General features: G+C 46.8%; 5 protein-coding genes across 5 annotated transcripts; 2 read left to right on the forward strand and 3 right to left on the reverse strand.

The window, feature by feature from the left end:
• Window positions 1–495: 495 nt before the first annotated feature.
• GGI43DRAFT_186935 (mannose-ethanolamine phosphotransferase MCD4) lies at window positions 496–4,142 on the forward strand. Its single transcript, XM_083199890.1, has 6 exons — window positions 496–940; window positions 1,012–2,567; window positions 2,618–2,805; window positions 2,868–3,012; window positions 3,071–3,179; window positions 3,248–4,142. The coding sequence occupies exons 1-6, from the start codon at window positions 763–765 to the stop codon at window positions 4,006–4,008; spliced, it is 2,937 nt and encodes a 978-aa protein (XP_083057352.1). The 5' UTR covers window positions 496–762; the 3' UTR covers window positions 4,009–4,142.
• A 134-nt stretch (window positions 4,143–4,276) lies between these two features.
• On the reverse strand, window positions 4,277–6,023 carry GGI43DRAFT_424880 (uncharacterized protein; the record flags this gene model as incomplete). The annotated part of the gene is made up of 3 exons (XM_083208433.1): window positions 4,277–4,539; window positions 4,609–5,169; window positions 5,225–6,023. The coding sequence occupies 3 exons, from the start codon at window positions 6,021–6,023 to the stop codon at window positions 4,277–4,279; spliced, it is 1,623 nt and encodes a 540-aa protein (XP_083057353.1).
• A 348-nt stretch (window positions 6,024–6,371) lies between these two features.
• Window positions 6,372–9,243, reverse strand: GGI43DRAFT_413382 (acetyl-CoA:L-glutamate N-acetyltransferase). Its single transcript, XM_083206901.1, has 2 exons — window positions 8,377–9,243; window positions 6,372–8,285 (listed from the first exon to the last, which is right to left on the reverse strand). The coding sequence occupies exons 1-2, from the start codon at window positions 8,626–8,628 to the stop codon at window positions 6,522–6,524; spliced, it is 2,016 nt and encodes a 671-aa protein (XP_083057354.1). The 5' UTR covers window positions 8,629–9,243; the 3' UTR covers window positions 6,372–6,521.
• A 329-nt stretch (window positions 9,244–9,572) lies between these two features.
• GGI43DRAFT_186889 (uncharacterized protein) lies at window positions 9,573–13,577 on the forward strand. The gene is made up of 3 exons (XM_083199889.1): window positions 9,573–11,964; window positions 12,042–12,748; window positions 12,803–13,577. The coding sequence occupies exons 1-3, from the start codon at window positions 9,779–9,781 to the stop codon at window positions 13,495–13,497; spliced, it is 3,588 nt and encodes a 1,195-aa protein (XP_083057355.1). The 5' UTR covers window positions 9,573–9,778; the 3' UTR covers window positions 13,498–13,577.
• Window positions 13,578–13,673: 96 nt separating this feature from the next.
• On the reverse strand, window positions 13,674–16,102 carry GGI43DRAFT_186983 (GTP-Rho binding exocyst subunit EXO70). Its single transcript, XM_083199891.1, has 2 exons — window positions 15,600–16,102; window positions 13,674–15,546 (listed from the first exon to the last, which is right to left on the reverse strand). The coding sequence occupies exons 1-2, from the start codon at window positions 15,814–15,816 to the stop codon at window positions 13,850–13,852; spliced, it is 1,914 nt and encodes a 637-aa protein (XP_083057356.1). The 5' UTR covers window positions 15,817–16,102; the 3' UTR covers window positions 13,674–13,849.
• Between the last annotated feature and the right edge of the window lie 137 nt (window positions 16,103–16,239).

Genomic DNA, 16,239 nt, shown 5'->3' on the forward strand with positions numbered 1-16,239 from the left:
TCGGAAAGAGAGTCAACCATGTATGCACTTCTGATGTTAGGAGTGCTGATGACGTTGCTGTTGAGGCTTAACTATCCCTGCAGGGGAGCAGCCCAGTGTTTAACTTCGCGGCCATCATTATGAAACAGATCTTGCACACTATCTGTGCGTTTCAATAAATCGCCAGGAGGGGTAGCTATCTTGAGGAACATATGTTAGACATTTTGTTAGCAATATTGTAAGCGAGGCCTGCCTCAAAGTTTCCAGGAGCATGTCAAGAGCAGCATCCACTGTTTCCGACGTCCATGATGGCGACTTGATAGCAATAGACTCCTTGAGGTAGGCAAGCTTGAGTCAAGCGCAGAACAAAGCAAAAGAATGCGAATGGAGAGCAAGATTTCCGTAGGCCTAATGTAACTTAGCGGCCCGCTCCTTCGCCAGGGACTGCTACTAACTCCAAATGCTCCAATTTTTTTTTTATTAAGGTAAAACAAGACTATGCTTTGGAGGGCTGTGGTTTGTCACTGGCACTCTATTGGACCTATCAAACGCCAGAATTAAGCATGTTCTCTCGCGACGTCGTGTCCGATTCTGAATGTGCCCGTCGTCTTATTACTTGTAAAATCCCCATACAGCAGCACACCCTGTATTAACCACGCTCAATCACAGCCCGGTGTGCTTGGTGCTTCTCAAGGTACGCTATGGAAGCTCATTGATTGTTTTCCCATTCGACTTCTCTCTTTTTTTGCTGCACTTCAGCCGCGCATCTACAAGTCGACCATCATGGCTGCTATGGGCCGGTTAGGCCTCTTGGCCACTGCGGTCATCTTTCATCTGGTTTACATTTATTCCATATTCGACATCTACTTTGTCAGCCCTATTGTCTCTGGCATGCAATTAGTTCCTGTGGACCGTCCCGCAAACACCAAGAGTCCTGCGAATCGATTAGTCCTTTTTGTCGGTACGATTGCCATGCCACTTTCCATGCTGTGTACAAGCCTCTCGGAGCTTGCGCTGACTTTTAATTGACAGGCGACGGTTTGCGAGCCGACAAGGCATTCCAGGCCTTTCCTGAACCATACCCCGAATCGGAAGAAGACCTTATTCCCAGGCACTTGGCCCCCTTTCTTCGTTCTCGAGCTCTCCAACATGGAACCTTTGGGGTTTCGCACACGCGCGTTCCCACAGAATCCCGTCCTGGCCATGTGGCCCTGATCGCTGGTCTATACGAAGATGTTTCTGCTGTGGCAACTGGTTGGAAGCTCAACCCCGTCAACTTCGATAGCGTCTTCAACAGGAGTCAACACACTTGGAGCTGGGGCAGTCCTGACATTCTGCCCATGTTTGAGCGCGGTGCTGTTCCTGGTCGTGTTGATGCACACACGTATGACGCTGAGTTTGAAGATTTCTCGAAAGACGCAACTCACCTTGACTTCTGGGTTTTTGACCATGTCAAAGAATTGTTCACCAAAGCCGCCACCAACAAAACGCTTGATCGGGCCCTTCGACAGGAGAAGGTTGTCTTCTTTCTTCACCTGCTTGGTCTAGATACAACTGGGCATTCGTATAGACCCTACTCCAAGGAGTATCTGCATAACCTTCAAATTGTCGATAAAGGGGTTCAGGAGGTGACCGACCTTATCCAACGATTCTATGCAGATGATCGGACTGCATTTGTCTTCACCGCGGATCATGGTATGAGTGACTGGGGTAGCCATGGCGATGGCCATCCAGACAATACCAGAACACCTTTGATATGCTGGGGCTCGGGCGTGGCTTCCCCTAACCTCTATCCAGGGACAGTAGCCCCAGGCCACGACGATTATTCATCTGATTGGGGGCTGGATCATGTTCAAAGACATGACGTTGCGCAAGCTGATGTTGCTGCGTTAATGTCACATCTCATCGGCACCGAGTATCCCGTAAACTCCGTAGGAAAACTGCCTCTCCCATACTTATCCGCAAACAACCGGCAAAAGGCAGAAGCATTGTTACTCAATGCCCGTGAAATATTGGAGATGTACAAGGTGAAGGAACAAAAGAAGCAGGCGAGTGAAATGAGATATAAGCCATTTGGTGCTTTCAGCGGCGCAGAGTTGGCTCCGTCTCAGCGGGTAGCTCACATTGATCAGCTCATATCTCAGGGAAAATATGAGGAGGCTATCGAGGAATCTGACGCCCTCATTAACATTACACTTGAAGGGTTGCGCTACCTTCAAACCTACGATTGGTTGTTTTTGCGTGCCTTGATCACGGTTGGATATCTTGGCTGGATAGCATACGCCGCCACAACGGTCATCGATTTGTATGTGATTCCGACGTCGACTGTGCCCCAGCGCAACACCTCGAGTGTTTTCAGCTTTTTCTCAATCTTGGCGGCACTATATGCGTCCTTCATTGCTTCGAAATCCCCCCCTACGTACTATGCTTATGCATTCTTCCCTGTGGTCTTCTGGGAAGAAGTCTATGCCCAAAGGTTCAGTCTGTTTGAAGGAGGCAAAATACTCTTTGGACATATTGGATCTGCTGGCGGTGTTGTAACTTTTATTGTAAATGCGCTTGCGTATTGTGCCGTTTTGGTTTCTTTGGTAAGTTCCTTTTTTACATGTGACATTGATAAGCTGTTAACATATTGTAGGCTCTCGGTTATGATCACCGCGAAATATTGACTGGGCTATTCATCCTGGGGGCAGCATGGCCCGTCATGTCTGGCACATCTTTCATTCGCTCAAATATCCTTCTTAGCGCGGCATGGGCGATATTCTGTTTGGTTATGAGCACTTTTACGCTCTTACCTGCCATGAAAGTCGAGAATGTGGACCTAATGTACGTTGCTCAATTTTGTGTAAACCCCCATCTGTACTGCTTCTAACGATGACTTCAAACAGTGTAATCAGCGGCGTAATCATGAGCCTTATTGGCATATTCTACATGATATCTGAGCCCATGATTTTATCAAATTTCTCTGATCAGAAGGCTGTATTTAACCACAATTCAAACTCGCTCGTCAGCAAGACTGTGACGGGTATTCAGGTAAGACCTCTCTCAGATTCTTCGACAGTGCAACTACTCACACTTAATCTCACTACAGGTCGGACTCATTATTCTTGCAACCTTGGTAACTCGCTCCAGCGCTCTTTCTCTCCAAGCTAAACAGGGCTTGCCTTTGGGGAATCAAATCGTGGGATGGATCATTTTGGGTAGGTCCTCAATTCTAAAACCTTTGATTAGCATTATATCGGTCAAAAGAGTCTAACATCAGTCAAAGTTTCATCGTTTTTGATGCCAACGCTTCATCGATTGCAGCCAAACACCAATTTTATGCATCGTTTAGCAATGATTTTCTTTACATGCGCTCCGACATTTATCATCCTCACAATTTCATATGAAGGCTTGTTTTACGTTGCTTATTCTATTTTGCTGGTCATTTGGGTTCGCCTGGAATACCGCATCGAGATTTTTGGTAAAAGCCAAGCATCTAGTGGAAATGGTTCTGTAAAGGCGGATAAAACCGTACTGAATCGGCCACTGCGCCTGTCAGACGCACGCGTCTCTCTCTTCTTCATGGTGCTTCTTCAATCGGCCTTCTTCAGCACTGGAAATGTCGCGTCCATCTCATCATTTAGCTTGGAGAGTGTTACTCGTCTGATCCCTGTGTTTGATCCGTTTTCTCAGGGAGCACTCCTCATTCTCAAGCTGATGATTCCGTTTGTTCTCATCTCGGCAAATCTTGGCATTTTGAACAAGCGGCTTCGAATTGCACCGTCAGCATTATTCATGGTCGTCATGGCAATCAGCGATATTTTGACTCTCTATTTCTTCTGGGTTGTTAAAGATGAGGGATCTTGGTTAGAAATAGGATCCACCATCAGTCACTTTGTGATTGCTAGTCTTTTGTGCGTGTTCGTTGCCGCACTGGAAGGGGCCAGCGCCATGTTCATCAGCGGAATTGATGTCAGCGATGAGCCATCTCAGGGCCCAGGAAGCCAGGCCAATGGAAAGAAGAGCCTGGAAAAAGTACAGGAGTGAAGTGACATCATTTCAGAATAGGGGGAGATTGACGATAGACTTCTTCCTAAAGCATAAGCCGGAGGAGTGATCATCTTTTATTAACTAATTATACCAGCTCGCAATCTTTCCTGTACACTTAGAGGGTAAGCAGTTTCGCTGCGTTATGATTATGATCGTGTTTTGTACTAGACTTTTAGACTTAGAAATTAGCAGAGGTATCATCTTCACATTTAATTTTTAAACTAATTGAGCATATATATCTTTTTCAGTGCTACTACTCACATGTTTATTTTAATTTTATGCCTAGTTCCTCAGCTTTATCTCTCACTTCCTGTATTGCGCCATCTGGGCTCTCCTCTGTAGGATTTCGAAGCTGCCAAGCCATGCAGATGTCCAAGGCTTTGCCCATCCATATACCAGGCGGGACTCCCAAGGCCTTCGCCAGCGCGCGTCCATCTATAATTCGCTTCAAGTTGGGGGCATCGAAGATATCAAGCTTAACGAGATGCTGAAGGAACTTTTCCCATCTTTGAAGGAACTCTTTGTGGTCTGTGATAGGATCAAAAGTCAGCGGATCTATCAAATTCACAGTGGTGGTAGCTTTGCTGCAATGCTTACCTTTACCCTTCTCAGCAGGGAAGTTTTCAAGCTGTTCCATAGCATCGTTCATTATCACTCCTAGAACTTGAATCTTCCAGTTTCCGCCCACAGCTTCCCACTTCCTAATCGCCATGCCAAACGTATCTCGTTGGTCTATTATTGGCGAATTCTCACAAACGGCCTTTTTCAAACCAAGTATCTCAGTTCGATGCTTGTGACAGGCTGCCATGACAGTTGTGAGCTTGTTTGAGGCTTTAAACCCTTCACGGGCGATGATACCGACAGGCGGGAGGGCATTTGCCTTTTGCTTTCGACCAGATTTGTCTTCTACAGGAATCCAGGGGTTCACGGCAGCAAGATTCCACGCCAGATACGTGCTATCGCTGTCATTAACATCAACCAATAGCTGAGATATTGACCCTGGCTCTCGATCCTTTAGTAGTTCATCGAGGCAGCTGTAGGCGACATGCCATCGGGTTATATCGGGCATAGATACGTTTTCTTGCGCCGGGTCGCTAAAGATTGCTTGGTAGAGGCCAAGACGGTCCAGTAGCTCCAGTGCTGATCGAGGTGTTTTGCCTATTTACTTCATGTCAGCCCTGTGATTACGGAATATGAAAAGAGCAACACATACCTTTCAGCATCTTTTCCAGCTCGACACCAACTCTTTCACGACTGATTTTTTTCCGGAGAGCCTCGAGGATATTCTTATCGTTCATGAATTTCTCTGACGTCTCATCGATCTTAAATCCTAGTCTAGCAGCGAAACGTATGAGACGAAGTACTCTGAGGGGGTCATCCATGAATGTCTGATAAGGTTCTAGGGGAGTTCGAATTATCTTCGCCTCCATGTCGCGGATACCGCCTGTAAAGTCTTCAATCTGTTCAGTGTGCAGATTATAGAACAAGGCGTTAATGGTGGCATCACGGCGAAGAGCATCCTCCTCTGCGGTGCCAAACTCCATTTGAGGGTTACGACTATCTTCGGCATATGTCTCTTTGCGGAGGTTGACGAAATCAAGGTCCATGCCAAAGAGCTTGACCATGGCGGTCTCAAGATGCTTGGACTTGTCCGGGTTGCTCGCAATGTGGTGAAGCCTGCCGATATCTCCAGGGGCAAAGCCATGGGTCTTTGCGGCCTCGGGCTGTTTGCAGTACTCTGAAATGTGCTGTGCAAACTGCTGCCCAGTCATGGCATTGATCGCCACATCGATATCATTACTCTCTATGCCGAGGAGTCTGTCCCTCACCCAACCTCCCGCCCAGCGCAGCACCAGCGGCTGGTCGAGCTTCGTTGTCGTGTCAATGAATTGGGCGACATTCACCAGAAGAGAGCGGAGTTGTTTCTCGCGCTCTGTGAGCTCGACAGAGCGAGTAGACATGGTGGTGGTTGGACTTGTATCTCTTAAAAGTGCACTAAGTTTCCTCTTCATAATGAGGCGAGGGCGACAGATTCGCGATAACATAAAAAGCCCAGTCGCATTATTTATTTCCTAGGTAAATTATTTCCTAGGTAAAAATCAGCGTCAGGGCAAGTCACCGGCGAGGCTGTGAGTAGTTGGAAGAACGAAGAAAAGTCAGGTTGAGTCATACCAGGCGACTCTGTTTAAAACATCATTTGCAGCTGTCTGGTAAAGCTGTGCTCGATACCCTGCAAAGTACATGTACCTTGTGCAGTATGAGCTCCCTGTAAAGAGCTCTAGTAGCTTGTTGTTTAGGCACCTCAGGCTAAAAACCTGAGCTAAAGCCCGACATCAATGCGCACTCTAAACACGAGCCGAGCGTCGCTCAATTTGATCATTAAATTTCAGTTTCAAAAATGTACGTATAACGAACAGAGGGTCTGGATAGCTCTACTTGAAATGACGTCATCGTCTTATATTGATTATTTGTTACTCTGTACCATCGCCAACTTAATGTTTAGCCATCATCTATGCTGATTTCCGAGCACTGTCTGCCCAAGATGGCATAATTTCTCTACACACTTCCTCATAGTCTCCGAGTTTTTGACTCTTAGTACTCAGCTCCAATGTTGTCCAAAACATGGCCCAGTTGCTATCGGAAAGTTTACTGGTTCCCACCGACCGCTCAAAATACCACTTGTTGACGGGATTGTCTTTCCTGCTTCTCCAAAGTACGCCGTCTGGGAAGCAGTCTTGGACCATGGCGTTGAAGACGATGTCAGCAACCCCACCACTGCCTTGACGGCTCCGAAGAACAGCAAATTTATCGAGGTATGGCACGTAGCGTCCCTCGTCATAGGCCCTTTGAGGATCAATGCTTTTCGGCCTCTCCCAGGTCAGAATGGCACATCCTTCGTATTCTCCCGCAATGATCACCCCTGCCAAGCTCTCATTTGTTCGTCGCAAGTAGTCTTCAACATCTAGCTTGCGGCCAAACGAATCCTCGATTAGAGTGACGAGCCGTGGCAAATCAATAGACTTGTCAGTGAGCTGCGGACGGGGCTCTCCGGGCGCCGCCGGTTTCCATGGAGAGACTCTCGGGTCGGGGTAGATGGTCAGCGGCATGCCTCGCTTGACTAGAGTTGCACTAATTGACTCTTCTGTACTCGAAAATGCTACTTCGGGAGATTGGATACGCTGCAATGGTAACGAGGGAGAGTATACTGGCTTATCAGTAAGGAGGTTATGGAGGAGAGGATTTTGTTTTCTGCGAGTGTTGACCATGCCGTCGAATCCAAACTGGTATTCTCTGTCTCGCGTAGGAGGAGCTCCTGAGGAGGTTGATAATGTATTGGATGCAGCGAATGGAGTAGTTATAAGAACGGAAGCAGTTTCGGGTAAGAGAGATAGAGTATCCTTTGCCAACTTGAGGTTTCTTGCGTGGGCAGCAGAAGCCCCCCCATTCGGACTGCCTTCTGCTGCCTTCGATGAGCTATCTCCGCCGTCAAGGTGATCTAGGAGCGTGTTGTATTCTTGTTCAAGATTGATGAATCTCTGGTAGACATCAGGACGACCAATTACGGGAATTCCTCCGAACGGATCGAGGATGATGACTCTTTCGACCGAAGCAAGGGGCTCTTGAGCTCCTCCATGGCTTCCACCTTGGCTGTTGCTTGAGTCTTCCTCGAATTGTAGGCCCGTAAAGTATCTTGCAAGTGCAAGGGTGGTTCTCTGAGCATCAGCAGGCGCAGGGGACATGGTCTCATTGTTTCGCGCAAGAGATGGAATGACTGCTATCATATTATGTTGGAGTGCGCGGTTTAGGATGCCATAGTCTTGAACCTGTATATCATCCCAAAATGGAGAGGGGGTGGCACTTCGAAAATGAGAAGTACCGATGAGTAAATTTTCGACCAATCTGGCGCCTGGTTTGCCAAAAGAATCAACAGCCTCGGAAAGCCTCAAAGCTTCATATTGAAAAGTGGAACGGCTCTCGTCTGTATCACAGTCCACAACAACGACACTCATCAGACCAAGAGCCCGAAGCTGAGTTAGTGTCTTCGCTATTCCCTTGATTGTATCCGGCTGTAGCTTTTGGGGATTCCGAAGAACCACAATGGCGACATTGAAGGGCGGCTGAGACTGGAGTTGCCTCGCAGGAGGCTTGTGTTGATGCTCAACTTGCTTCGATGCTTCTACCAGAGAAGTAGGTTTTGGTGCTGCATATTTTTGGAGATAGCCCTTGGCATCCCGCCTTGTGGCCGTCGACTCCAAGACAGACACAATGACGTCCTATTACAGTATCAGTGACTGCTACAAAGGCATTGATACTACCCAACAACGTTGCAATGAGCTGGCAATAGTCGAGAAAACTAATACGCACCCGATCAAACTTTTGTCGCTTCGCTCGGGCCTCTGTGGGCGAAGAGAAGCCGCGAGTATTGGCTGGCTGAAATGAAGAGGCATATGATACATGGGAGGCCCGAGCTGCCCCAATTGACGCTATACTTTTGCCTATGGACCAATACGAAGATGATGAACGGTGCATGACCAGCCTTTTCTTTAATGAAAGTAGGCCATGGCTAGGACTTGAAGTATTGATGCTGGCACGGCTCCAATATACGTTGGATGCCATGCCGCATATGGGACAGCCGGAAAGAGTCTTTTTGAATCTAGAAATTCTCTCCCCCCCCTTTTTTTTTTTTCGTAACAGATCAATTGGTAAAACTCACGGCCTAATAACTGTAGCTTCACTTCCAGAGACTCATTTTGACAGTTAACTCGAGTCAGTTTGATGGAGAATGAGAATTTTAGACTGGCGGAGAGAGATGGGAAGAGTTGAATGAAAATAGTCTAAACAGCAACTGCACGTGATGAATAGATGGATAAAATAATAACAAGATGCAGATACAATAATGACAAGGTAAATATGATGAATTACTCAAGCAATGGCCGATTTAGGACTGGCCATGGGATATACCCAGATGGACGATGAGGTAAGCTTTGCAGCGTAATTGACCTTTGATCCTAGGTATTGATAGTAAAATCCTTTGTGCTGAAAGAGCTCTGTGCACTAGCAGCTACCAGGCACATCTACAGAATAGCTCTGACTCTAAGCTCTGGCTCTTAGCCGTTGCCGGCGACTTGTTCCGAGGTAGAGTCATAGCTTAGCTTGTAGCCGCTAATAAAATGAATGATTTAAGGATCTCACAATTCTATGCGATGTCTTTATTTCTCACCTCAGACCTATTCTTTGCTTTAATTTTCTTTCTTTTCCATTTTTTATTTGCTTCATCTTTTATTTTTATTTTTATTTTTTTTTCCATCATGCAGATCACACACCCAATACTCCCCCACAGCATAAATGAATAATAATCTCGTATTCGCACGCCCTCTCCTCATGAAACTAGCTAATACCTGCTGTGTCTGCCTTTGCAGGCATGAAAACGCCTAACATGTGAACTGTGACTCACGCCGTATGATTCCTTTTCAACGCCATCATAACATAACGTCCCGCATCTACGAGGCTCGAGCTTTTCAGATATTCATAGTACAGCAATTGCAAAATCTTATATGTATTTATTTTTCGGCTAGCGGCGAGGAATGCGATATAGTTCTCACTCATTACTTCTTTATCCTCTGGTATCAAATCTTCATCTAGTTTAAAGCTCTCATTTTTCTGGCCCAAGCTTTGTGAAGTGATATTTCTTATTTTTTTAATTCCTTCTTCTCCTTTTTGAACCAATCTGTACAGATACCTACGTTTTGCAATTGAGCGTTTGCCAATGGATGCTCCCGCTGGGCAGTCTTTTGAAGAGTCGCATGACACTGCACTCTGTCTCATACCTCCACCTCACCTTTGGGGCCCAGTCAACACACTACGATCACTCAACGATGAAAAGTTCACAAAATGGCCACCGCATGTCACTCTCGTTTATCCATTTGTGAAACCAGAAGCTCTTCCTGATGCAGTAGAGGCTCTAAGCCAGCTCGATCTGATGCCAGATGGCGACGATATTTCCATGAACTTAGAAGAGGCTGGAGTCTTTTCTCATCGACGACATAGCACAGTCTTTATTCGGCCAAAGCCTGGACAGGAGCAGAATCGTCTTTCAGAGTTGAGAGATCAGATATACCGCTTTCTTGGATGGCCCAAGGGCAGACAGTACCAACCTCATATGACAGTCGCACAGAGTGAAGATGCTCACGCAGCATGGCATCAGTTCCTCTTGGAAAAAGCACGGCGTGTAACACCTTCGGCATGGAACACCCATCAGCTTGCAGTATTGATACGTGATCCCGTGTCTCCGAACAAGACGACAGCCTCGCGACCAATGAGACTCTGGGGCTTTATCGATCTGGCGTCCAAGTCTCTTGTACGTGACCCGACGACCTTGACTGCAATCCCCGATTTACCACAGGACACTTCTCTGCCATCTTCACAAGTCACTTTCCACTATGATGGAGTAGACACATTATGGAAACCAATTGCGGATAGCCTTGCGGGTACAGACGTTGAATCGGAACGACCTGGTCGCCTTGTTGTCGCTTCTTATAATGTCTTGGCTGAATTTGACTGGCCGCCCATTTCATCCAGATATCCTGAACTTGTTAGCAACATACTCTCTGAGCGCGCCTCAGCCGATATCCTTGTTCTTCAGGAGGTTACGGATCAGCTTCTCGACTTTTTACTAGCAGACGGCAATATCAGACGGCAATATCCTTTCTCTACTCATGGATCATCCCAGCAACTTGGTATTGGTCCTCTACCTAGTCACTTGAATATTGTGGTTCTCAGCAAGTTTGCCTTCCAATGGAGTTATCTACCGACAGCAAAAAAGCATAAAGGGTTTGCGATCCTCACATTTCCAGCAATCCGAGTCAGCGAATCCTCAGACTCTCATCCATCGCCATTGGTTCTGGCTGCCTGCCATCTTAGCAGGGGCCTAACGGACATTGCTCTTGATACTAAAAGAGATGAGATAACGACTCTTGTCGAATACTTGAAATCTTCTTTCCCTCAGAATCCATTGGTTATTGCCGGAGACTTCAACTTGGCCTCATCTTCACACACGATTGATGAAGCACTGGAAAAGGGCGAAATTTCAGAAAAGGGCCTCGAATGTCTTCAAGAAATTGATAATATTGTGGCAAAAGCTGGATTTAAAGACTCATGGCTGACCACTCGAGTTGGGCCTGGAGAGTCTTCAAGTACAACGGGTAGCCATGAATCAAGTTTGGGGCTTTACGAGGGAGAACAGGGAGCAACCTTTGATCCAATCTCAAATGATCTCGCTGCGGCTTCCAAAGGCGTTGGTAACAATCGTCCACAGAGATACGATAGAATATTGGTCAAGAAATCTGCTCAATTACACCCCCACGGATTCAATATGTTCGGTCAGCAGGCCATAAATGAAAATGGAAGCATCTCTCAAAAGTTTGCGAGCGACCATTGGGGCATTCGCTGCCTTCTTATGCTGTTACCTCTCGAAGAAGCAAATGCAACAAAATCTAGTTTGAACTTTCAAGTCAGCCTACATAAAGCTGCCCTTTCTTTGGGCAGCTTCGAAGATTTGAAGGCCAGTCTAGTATCCAGCGGCCAATTCCCCACCACTCCTGAAGCGAACCTGAGGAAAGAAGCCATCGATCTCCTTCAAAGAATTTTGATTGAAGAAGATGCTACTGCCGCTGCCGCTGAAACGCGCTCAAAAGTGCAGCTTGCTCTTATTCCAGTGGGTTCGTTTGGTCTGGGTGTGTGGACCAATTTGTCAGATGTCGACTGCCTCTGTGTAGGCAACATCAGTACCCGTGTGTTTTTCAATTTGGCAGTACAGAAGTTGAGAAAAGCTTCTGGAGATGGTGTTAAAATTCTCCGTCGTGTAATGGCGAATACTGGAACAATGCTTGAGTTGGAGATTCGCGGCATTAAGTTTGACCTTCAGTATTGTGCTGCCGCAGCTATTGCTCAGGGGTAAGCCTTTTTGTTTTTTTTTCTTTCCGCAATCTTGTAATATTTTGCCCTATTGAGACTTACTAAATCCCATCTAGATATCCCGATGTTCTGAAACGGCCTTCATCGGATCCAGTCTTCACTTTGCCACTCCAAACTTTGGCGAAACTAAAGCCCGCAAGGGATCTCTTTTACCTCCGAAGATCTATCCCTGATATGACGAAATATCGCGTGGCGCACCTCTTTATCAAAGCCTGGGCACAGTCAAGGGGCTTATATGCAGCAAAGTATGGGATGCTGGGCGGAATTCATATTTCATCCATGTTGGTGCCTATCTGCAAAGCATTGGCAAATGAGTCCGAAGCAGTCTCCACGGCCGATATTCTGACGACCTTTTTCCAACACTACTCAAAATTCAACTGGGAGACTGGGTTAGTATTCGATCCATTTTATCACCAAGGTTTGAAATATCATCGCACATTTAGGGAGCCACTGTGTCTACTTGGCTGGCATGGACCATCTCTTAATGCTGCATCCGCTGCATCTATTTCCACCGTTAATGCTCTTACTTCCGAACTCACCAGAGCTGGCGCCCTGTTTGACCAAGAAGGTATGACATGGAGCAAGCTTCTCGGCTTGGAACAATCTGGGACGCCATCGAGCTTAATCGAGAAAGGAGCTGCCGATTTTCTTGCTTCATATCGAACCTATATCAAAATAAGCGCTCGCTACTGGGGATCCTCTCAGCAGAAAGGAAGAAAGTACCTGGGCTGGCTGGAGTCTAGGTGTATGTCTATACTCGTTGGTAAGTATATTGACATGAGCCATTAGCATTACTAAATACTTACATGCAAACTAGACATAAGTCGAAAATCTCCCAATCTTATACCACGCATTTGGCCAGCCAGATTTGCAGACGAAGATCCGGCAAGCAGTGCTGACGATCAGAATTCGGAGCTCAATGCTTGCTATCTAATTGGCCTCAAGTGGGATGAGAATATCACTGACAAATCTGCGACGAGCCTAGCCGCCGCAGAGGGGAGTGTTCAAGTGATCCTTCAAGAGTTTGAATCACGCATCCAGAAGGACGGGAAGTACTTTGATGCCGAATCATGTTGGATGAGCGCATCTATTACTCGTCGATCTAGTCTTGGCTCTGTGCGTCTTGCCCCTAGCCAGCTATACGAGTATGATGGCGCCGATACCGACTTGGACGAAGACGCAGATTCAGAAGAAGTAGACGAATCAGATAGCGAGATCTCTGGCGCCAACAAGGACTCTCGAGCAACAAAGACAGACTCCTCAAAGTCTCCGCTTAAAGTTGTCAAGCCACCGGGGGCAGGTAAATTCCGCAGTGCCACTGATGCCCTGAATCGAATTCGTTGGGACGTTTCCATGGATTCCAGCGACTACCTGGTTGGATATGAGGACCGCTTCATCGGAGCTCAGGAGAAAGCGTTGGATAGCTGGAAGGCCGAGCAAACGGATGAAGAGTTCATTCCACAGCACCGAATATTGTACTTCAAGCGCAAGAGTGATGGAGTGATTGTGTGAGATAGAAGGTCACGAGTAGACACCTTGTTTGGTAGTGGATGAAGAGAACGAGAAACAGTTAATCCGACAAATTACCCACTGGAAGCTAGATATCTTGTTAAATTAGGAGCAAATTATTATTATGTACAGACAATATTTGGCTAAATAGCCATACATATCGATGGTATCAGATCCCAGCTTATCTAGGCTTCCCAGAAGCCACCAGTGCTTCTGCAATCCGCTGGCCGGGAATATCATCTCGCTATTAGCATCATATCTGCGCTGCGAGATTGAACTCGTTCATCAAATAGGTCTGCGCGAGACCTCAAATCTCTAGTATCATCATTCTCGTTTACCATGGCACCTAAAGCCGCTAAGAAGCGAGGCTTGCGAACACGGCCGAGATAGACGACTTGTCATATTTGACATATTTGCCCTTGCCTTTATCAATCTCATGATAACGATCCCAAAATCTGTCATACAGGGGCTGGAGCTTCTGGCGAATGTCTTGACCAAACATTACCCGTACTTCACGCTCCATATTGTAAGATTTGTGCTTAGCCACCATGTCATCGAACGCATTGTTGAACTGCGTGAATTTCTCTTTGATCTTGTCCTTGTCCTTGCTGTTCAGACCCTTTACTACCGAGGCCGAATCGGCGGAATCAGCATGGCCAGAAGTTGGACGCTTAGCTCGATTTGTATGAATGGTATCGAATAGATATACCGATAAATCTTTACAGATATCAGTGTACTGAGCAGTAGCCCTCTTCCTCCATTGATCAAGGGTATCAAGTCGTGAATCAAGCAGTGAAGCAAGCTCCGAACTACGGATCATATGCTCAATAACAACAACGCTGTTGGCCATAAATACGCCTAAAAGAGACTTGTTCCTGAGCAGCATCGAAGACTTTTGGTTCAGAGAGGTGAGTAGGACATCAATAGTGTCAAGGCAATAATGGGCGAAAAGCTCTTTGCCGTCGGCGCCAACGTCGAATGAAGCCAAACTCGGTATTCCTTCCGTTGTGCGACCGCCAGCAGCAGCCCCTGGCTTCCAGCCCCCATCACCAAGGGATATCATGATGCTTGATATTGGTCGAAGGAACTCTACCATGGAGATTAATCGTTGCATCGTCTCTGCAACAATGGGGGGTGTAACTCCATCTGGTGAAAGTGTCTGCAAATTGCCTATCTTTCGTCTGGTTTCTTCTAATAACTCGGAGAGAGATGACTTGGCCGTCTCACGAACAGGTTTTAACGCAGCAGAGAGGGAGTTCTTTAGTTCGCCAGTCCTTTTGTCAAGGTTACTTGATAAGCCAGAAATGATTTCGGTAACCTCGTAGGCCATGTAGCAGTCGGTCGTAAGATGGGATTTGATATGAGTATTGAGCTCTCGTAAAGTTCTGGCCAATTCAGTAATGGCACCCTGGCAGGTTGCTTGCAATATGGGGCCCCAGTCCTCGCGCTTGAAAATACTGCAGATATTATCGTATTCTGAGAGAAAGATGCCCTCCATGGCCTGGGTGTATGTTCCAATGCCATTTGCGCCTGCTTGGTATACATCGCCCGGATTTTTCTTCTTGGCAGTATTGACACTAGCTGCAGCTAGATTTGCTAAGGAGGCAGCCAAGTAAGGCCCTCGAACATCGGCATATATCCTCGCGACAGACGAGTCGAAGCTGTTTGGATAATTCCCTGCGACATGGGAATAAACGAGGCCCAGCCGGGCAACCTTATCTTGTGAAAGCACGGGAAACGGCTTGTCTTTGGTGATGTAGTGGAGTGGTTCGAGCGATCGAGGGGTTTCGCCGCGAAGGATCTTGTCGAAGTGGTTCTCTAACTGTGAATTTCCCAGCTTAATGAGCCGGGTCAAATCTGCCATCGTGCCTTGGTTTGCGCGGAGGTTCGAAGTCTGCATTTCTTTGTATGAGTTGCTTAGTCGCTTGATGGAAGCCAAGTAGTTTGACAAGCCAGCCTTTTCAGGCCCAGATCGAATGATCTGCTCCTCGTCATCTTTACTGTCTGAGGGCTGGCGCAGGCGGTCGATGGCAGTAAGCACAGATTCGACATCTAGCTCTCCTACTTAGCAGTGATACGAATTTCGACAAGAGGATGTGGCTGACTTTTGCAGAGTGTCTGGAGACGTCTCGTCTCGCCATTCAGAGGGCCGGCAACATCCCGAACACTTTGGCCCGTAGCTTCGAGTCGACCAAGGGAGGCCTGGATCTTCTTGGTTAATTGGGAGGTTCGGTCAAGCCTAGAATTTAACACGTCAACTTCCGCTCTAGCTTCCTCATCTACAGCGTTGTATCTGCTATTAGACAAAGCTCCAATAGCCATTGCGCGTGAAACAGAGGTCCGATTGCTGGAAGACGGAGAGGATTGAGAGAGTAGATCTAAGCAGATAGGTAGCTAGTAGTGTCATTTGCGATAGGTATGGAGTGCAGGCAGGGGTCACGGTAGCTGGGGATTAGCGGCCGAGTGTTGGGCCAATGAGGAGGCGGGGCCCATCCATGTTATAAGGGAGCAGCAGCATTAGCACTATTGCTAACATTCTTGTTGAAATTAGTAGTAGTACAAAGATTCTAAGAAACAAAGTTTGCTTATATTACTAGTATTAACATATTTACAAGTGGCGGTATGTAATTTTTTATAACCAAAAAATTATAATAGCTGTCGCTTAAAAACGAAGTTTGTAACAAATCTCATTCATTGATTGTAAACATGGGAAGACGCAGGTAATCGTGTAGATGGGTAAAATAA

The sequence above is a fragment of the Trichoderma evansii genome (assembly GCF_050947405.1).
Source record: "Trichoderma evansii strain SZMC 28006 chromosome Unknown GGI43scaffold_21, whole genome shotgun sequence".
In the NCBI taxonomy this organism is placed as follows: domain Eukaryota; kingdom Fungi; phylum Ascomycota; class Sordariomycetes; order Hypocreales; family Hypocreaceae; genus Trichoderma; species Trichoderma evansii.

Coding starts and splice junctions, on each gene's coding strand:
- GGI43DRAFT_186935 (XM_083199890.1), top strand. CDS start 763: ATGGCTGCTATGGGCCGGTTAGGCCTCTTGGCCACTGCGGTCATCTTT. Junction 2,568..2,617: donor GTGCCGTTTTGGTTTCTTTG/GTAAGTTCCTTT, acceptor AACATATTGTAG/GCTCTCGGTTATGATCACCG. Junction 3,180..3,247: donor CGTGGGATGGATCATTTTGG/GTAGGTCCTCAA, acceptor CATCAGTCAAAG/TTTCATCGTTTTTGATGCCA.
- GGI43DRAFT_413382 (XM_083206901.1), bottom strand. CDS start 8,628: ATGGCATCCAACGTATATTGGAGCCGTGCCAGCATCAATACTTCAAGT. Junction 8,286..8,376: donor AGCGACAAAAGTTTGATCGG/GTGCGTATTAGT, acceptor ATACTGTAATAG/GACGTCATTGTGTCTGTCTT.
- GGI43DRAFT_186889 (XM_083199889.1), top strand. CDS start 9,779: ATGGATGCTCCCGCTGGGCAGTCTTTTGAAGAGTCGCATGACACTGCA. Junction 11,965..12,041: donor GCCGCAGCTATTGCTCAGGG/GTAAGCCTTTTT, acceptor AATCCCATCTAG/ATATCCCGATGTTCTGAAAC. Junction 12,749..12,802: donor GTGTATGTCTATACTCGTTG/GTAAGTATATTG, acceptor CATGCAAACTAG/ACATAAGTCGAAAATCTCCC.
- GGI43DRAFT_186983 (XM_083199891.1), bottom strand. CDS start 15,816: ATGGCTATTGGAGCTTTGTCTAATAGCAGATACAACGCTGTAGATGAG. Junction 15,547..15,599: donor TCTCCAGACACTCTGCAAAA/GTCAGCCACATC, acceptor TAGGAGAGCTAG/ATGTCGAATCTGTGCTTACT.